General features: G+C 38.0%; 1 protein-coding gene and 1 long non-coding RNA gene across 4 annotated transcripts in view; one reads left to right on the forward strand and one right to left on the reverse strand.

Moving 5' to 3' along the window:
- The first annotated feature begins 972 nt into the window (after nt 1-972).
- Nucleotides 973-2,262, forward strand: LOC111815305. The gene is made up of 3 exons (XR_002820014.1): nt 973-1,051; nt 1,716-1,936; nt 2,203-2,262. It is a non-coding gene; the product is annotated as an uncharacterized LOC111815305 (long non-coding RNA).
- A 1,424-nt stretch (nt 2,263-3,686) lies between these two features.
- Nucleotides 3,687-5,853, reverse strand: part of Spef2 (sperm flagellar 2) — a 224,325-nt gene continuing 222,158 nt past the window's right edge. For all 3 annotated transcript variants that reach the window (XM_023712040.1, XM_023712034.1, XM_023712033.1), the window contains one exon: nt 3,687-3,828. In XM_023712040.1, coding sequence (XP_023567808.1) covers nt 3,739-3,828 — 90 coding nt within the window. In that variant the 3' untranslated portion in view covers nt 3,687-3,738. The remainder of the gene's footprint in view (nt 3,829-5,853) is intronic.

Consider the following 5,853-nt stretch of genomic DNA (forward strand, 5'->3'; position numbering starts at 1 on the left):
CTTGCGCTTGCCAGGGAAGTACTTATTCCACTGAGCCATCTCCCCACTCACATTTTGGGAATGGATAGTAATGGTAGGTGTATAGCAATGTTAATGTAATTAATGCCACTGCATTTTAGAATGCTCCAAGTTGTTAAGAGCATATGTTATATTTTATCTACATGAAAAAGCAGAGATTAACTTGTGACTAACATGTAGAAGGTGTCACATAGCTAATGAGAAGACTCAAGTGAAAAATTAAATGCAGTATTAATATTAGATTATTGTATTATGAGAAAATAATGCTGATAAAGGGACTCTTATTTATTTATTTATCATTTGCTGCTGAGATTTAATGTATAATTATTTGGAAACAATACCTGTTTACCAGAAATCCCAAGCTTTGTGTTTCCTAGAAAGGAATTACTATGTAAGTAAATACATTTCATCAGGGAACTTAACAGAAAATTATATTAGTCCGAGTTATCCAGATAAATAGAATCAGTTGTGTGCATGTACGGACTTCTAACGAGAAACCAGCTCCGTGCAGTTACACATTCAGGAGAAGCCTGAGAAGGGCCTCCTCTGCCGCTGGAGAGCTGGCAACGTCGCTTCTCGAGGCTTCAGAACCCCCGGAGCCGTGGTCAGCTCCAGCTGAGCATTGGTCTGAGGCCCAAGGGATGCATTTTTAAAAGAAAGTATTATAGCAACCTGTTTTCACTGTAAGGAGGAACTAAATGGTTTCTATTGTCTGTTTGGAAATATTTTAAGACGAGTCCTGCAAGTGGGGTGGAGTGTGGGAGGAATTTCTAATCTAAAGGAGAAAAGGTTTGGTAAGGCATTAAATTTGGGTGAAAGCATCACCATTGCTTGGTCCTGACACTGAAGTTTGGAGGAGTGTGAAAATGAAGTCGAGCGGGCTGAAGGCAGGAACACGCGTCTGCTGTGTCTGGAGTAGCCACAAACCACCGGGCTTCACTGAAGACGGTACCACTTGGCAACATCGTTTCTGTGAAGAGGAGGGCAGCGACTTCCTGAGACCTGCCGTTGAAGAAGCTCAACTTCCCTAATGGTAAAGGAAATACTACAGTGAAATTTTAGGGTCAAGATAAGGCCTTCCAGGGACCTAAAATTGGTATCGCAGGAAGGCAAGGGTAAGGTAAAGCCTTTCAGAATCCCAAAGGTAACATAACAGAGTGAGACAGTCTCTGGCCCTAGCAGTTTGTTCCAGGAGGGAACAGGGCAGGCATGATACGTCACAAGCAGATGAAACAAGGTGTTGAATGATGAAATTAGTTATAAATTCATTTTATTTAAACACATTGACTAAATAAAATTTAAGGGCTGTAGTATCTATTAAGATAAATGAAGGGCTGGCCAGATAGCTCAGCGGAGTAAAGTGCCTGCTTCGGCAGAGCGCAGAGGCCGAGTTTCGACCTGGGATGCCGTGCTGACCCATCCCAGGGGCGTACGGAGACGGCGACTGAGACTGTGGGTGGTGGTACACGCCTGTCATCCCAGCGCTTGGGAGGCTGAAAAACAGGAAGATCACTATGGGTCTGATCTACGTAGTGAGACCCTGTACACCCTGTAGACCCTGTCCTAAATTCATAAGAAATAAAATAAAATAAAATAAAATAAAAAGATAAATGGAATTTGGTTTAACAGAAGTACATAGAACAAAGGCGAGCAAGCTTTAATTTTCATAAGATCAATGTGCTGTTCATTTCTTTTAGTTACCAGATCAGCAGAGAACTCTTCAAAGTCCAGACGCCTGTTCGTGCATGTAGCCACGTGTTTGCAGATCCAGTACTGCCTTTCCTACCCTGAGCTTCTTCATCAAAAGGATGTTAAGATGATTCACTGGAATTATCAGACTTGACAGTTTCTGAAGGAGATGAGCTCCTAGCCATCCCTCCTTCCTCTGGGAGAGTCCCAGACAATTTCTACCTTCAGTGTAAATTTACACCCCTTGCAACCTCTGGACCTGTGATGGGAGGGCGTCCTTTGTATCTCTGGGCTATGTGCAGTCAGCATGTCTATTTAATTCTAAAGATAATCAAGTGATTTGATGCAGCAAATGCTTTTCCGAAGACCTGGCTGCTCTTTGCTCTCCTACTGATTAGAGAATTTAAGGGGCCTCAGGATGGAGATTCTACCACTTTTCTATTAACAACATTATACAAGAAAGCTGTTGCATGAAATCTGTTTTCTCTCCTTTAGTATTTTCTTCTACTACAATGGAATGTTGGTCTGTCTTGTGGAATCCGAAAGAAAGGTGGAGTGTGACTACAACTATATCATGTTATTTGCTTTAACTTTTTCTTTTTTTCTTTCTTTTTTTTTTTTTTGTGGCTGGCTCAGACCACCCTGGGGGCAGGGCTGATATGGGATGTGATGCAAGGATCAAACAGCAGTCCCTGCACTTGCCTAAGCTTGCCTAAGCAGGAACTTTAGTTTGCTGAACTATCTTGCTGAGTTCTTCTCCCTTCTCTAGAATAAAGACAGTTATCCTTTTTATCCACATATGGATCGTCTGTATGGAAATTCTGAAGTCTCTGATAGGGTTTCTTTTCCATTTGCTCAGTGTGGGGCTGGGCCACTCTCCTCCCTTATCTTAGAGACAAAGGCTCTAGGAACAGAACCTCAACTGATTCTTAGCCCACAGAAGCAAAATGAGGAAATGTGTCACTTTCTAGAAATAGAATATAATTCCAACAGACAAGAATTGTCTTGGACTGCTCATTCTTTCAGTAATCTGTCTAAATGTAATATTTTCATACCCTTTGTACAAACAAATGTACCAATACAACTTAAGCTAGCTATGATTATAGTTAGGTTCCACGTCATGGCAATAAAGCCTGACTTTGTGGAATGCGTACCCCACTGGGCTGGCAGAGGAAAAAGTCTGACTTGATTACTAGGCATTCATGTGGAAATCAGGTGAGTATTGTTATGGGGAAGTTTGGGCTCTGGATGAAATTTGGAATGAAAATTTCAAGGCTGTGAGCCTTTGTAATACTTACAAAGCCATGACAAAGACTGAATCCTCTAGGGAATAGCTACGGATAGAGAAATTGGTTCCTGGGGCCCCAGAACTTTGGAGAGTGAGGAGAAGGGTCCACCAGGGCATCTTCAGGAGGAGAAGGAGGAGCTGCAAGGAGAGGACAGAAGCTCTGCCACAGATAGTACAACTCCACCATTTGTCTAAGATACTGTGCTGAGATCAGATCACTGAATTTGAGCCTGTAATTTATCAATTAAAAAGATACAGTTGTAAAAATACAGCTATCCTTGATGGAAACATTACACTCTATGAAGAGATAATTTTTAATTGATGATAGGAATAGGACTAGACTTGAAGACTGATGATGCAGCCCTCTCCTTGCCTTGTGAGGATGAACCTTGACATGTTACAATTAAAACTGTAAGAAGCACAGAACAGTTCTTCCCTGATGTGGAATTTTGAGAGAATTTAGTATGTTTGCCTAATATAGATACTTCTGATAGGAAGTGTTCATGACTTCTGTGTAATTGATTTTTGAATATATTGTTTATGATAAATATTATTTTCAGAATTACTTCAAAATCATTCTTACTTTGGATTTTTCTCTATCTGTAAGATATATGATGTAATATTTTTAATTGAGCAAGGGCCTTGTCTCCATTTACAACAATAATATACATGATAAACATCATAATCACACTTGATTTTTGCAAAATTTATTGCCAAATTATAAATATCACACTCTTTTGTCTTCATTTCTTTTCCTCTGTCAATCTTGAAGGTGATTTTTCTTCATCACTTCTTTGGACATGTTCATTCCTTTGCAGAATCTTCTTAATAAACTAAGAGAAAAGGTTCAAAGTGAGATTACAAATCTTTATAAAGAATTTAAGAGTAGTAATCACCTCATGTGATTAAACAAAAAATAGTTTTTCTTTTGCTTTATTTTTTCCTCTAATAAAACTGTTTTCTATTTAATTTGAATGCCACCATGAAACTGGACAGTTATACTCTTAGAAAGATGTTTAAGGTCTTAGCTCCTCACTTTCTGTATCTACAGATGTGATAACAGAGTTGTCCCATTGTATTAAATAATATTTGTAAAAAGCAATTACACAGACATTGACATGTAATGGCAAGCCAAAAGACTATTTTTCTCTGAATGAATACAAATAGTATTCATTTCTGATTAAAGGAAAATTGTAATGCTAAATTAATCATATCTATGGATTTGTAGAATTTCAGAAGAGCAGATTACTTTTCTAGGATTGTTTAACTCCTCCATTTAATAAAATTTCAGAAACAGAATGGTCTGCTTTTCATTCACATAAATATCAGCTTGCTTGCATCTTAAATCTGAAATATTTTTCAAATTAAATTTAAACTTTTACTGCAGTGTAGAAGGGATCGCAACATGCATGAGAAACAGAATTGCATGTGGGTGGTTTTTTATTTCACAAGTTTAGAGAAGTACTGAATAATGTTTTTCTTTTATTTCTATGTTTTCTTCCAAACTGAGTCCAGAGGTTTCATTCTATGATCATTTCACATGAAGATACATGTTAGTTCATCTCTGGAGTTGACTCTTCCCTATTCACATACATATTGCTGGATCAGTCATTGCTAGGAGTCACAAAGAACTAGTCCCTTGAGGAAACTCATTCCTTGAAAGCACAGATCTAAAACCAAAGGTCAACCTTAAGTGAACCAAGTGGTAAAGAACAGCTGATCCCATCGACTTTTGGGGGATCCTGCCTATTACAAAACCAAATGCACCTTATTTGAGTACTATATTCATGCTAAGTACTGTTAACTAGGAAAGTTAATCTGGAAATTAAGGAAGAGGTAGTGTGTGATCATCTGAAATTCCATAACACAACAAAAGATACAACAAAATAAACTAGATTTTTTTAAAACCAGTTTTGGCTGAATTTGGGATCATTAATTGTCTGGCGTGTGGATCCCGAAAAGCATAAGAGGTTCAGGAGATGTTTAGCACAGATGCTTTGAAAACTCAAATCACTGAAGCAGCCATCCCTCTTTGTTATAAAGATGAAGGGGGAGGTTCAAGAATATTTTAAAATCAGATGGCTTGAAGAAAATGTGGGATGAAAGCTCCAGTTGCACCTGTAACTACAAAGAAGCAGGTCTTAGTTAATTTGTTTGTAAGATAATCAATTTAACGTGCTTTCTGATTTTAACACTGAACGTTTTTCTACTATCTCCCATAAGGTGATTTGCTTGATTTATACTTTGGTCAAAGAAATTTAGAGGCATATGTTCATCACTAGAAATTACATTTTAGGTTGTTTGAAACAATATCATTTGTTCACTTACATTGATAAATATATTGTTAGAGGAAACTAACTGTGCCTATTAGCAACCCAGTAACATTATCTGCTTTGATTCTCTTCATCATGATTTTCTTAATAATTGAAAAATATTCCTTGAAAGTGTTTTTTTTTGGTTTTTGCATAAAGTCTATGAAGATAGAAGTAAAATAAGTGATTAACTGCATAAGTAAACACTCAATACGGAATCCTGAACTCCTAAGTGGATACCATCTTGGGGGTCCTGGGGCTTTAATTGGGACCCTTTGTCTTCTTGGATGTGCATCAGTGAAAATCTTTCTTTCCAAAGAGAAAACACTGTGTATTTGAGGGATGTAATGCCAGCTCATTAGTCCATCCATCCATCCATCCATCCATCCATCCATCCATCCATCCATCCACATATTGCTTGATGTGGTTCATTTAACCTGAAATACTTCTTGGGTACTCAAAAAACACAGACCAGCAGTAGTAATGTTATGTTTTTATATGATGAATGCTTTTATATGCCAAAGCTACATGTGCGTGTGCACGCGC

Source organism: Octodon degus, unplaced genomic scaffold, assembly GCF_000260255.1.
Source record: "Octodon degus isolate 3935 unplaced genomic scaffold, OctDeg1.0 scaffold00002, whole genome shotgun sequence".
NCBI classification, from domain to species: Eukaryota; Metazoa; Chordata; class Mammalia; order Rodentia; family Octodontidae; genus Octodon; species Octodon degus.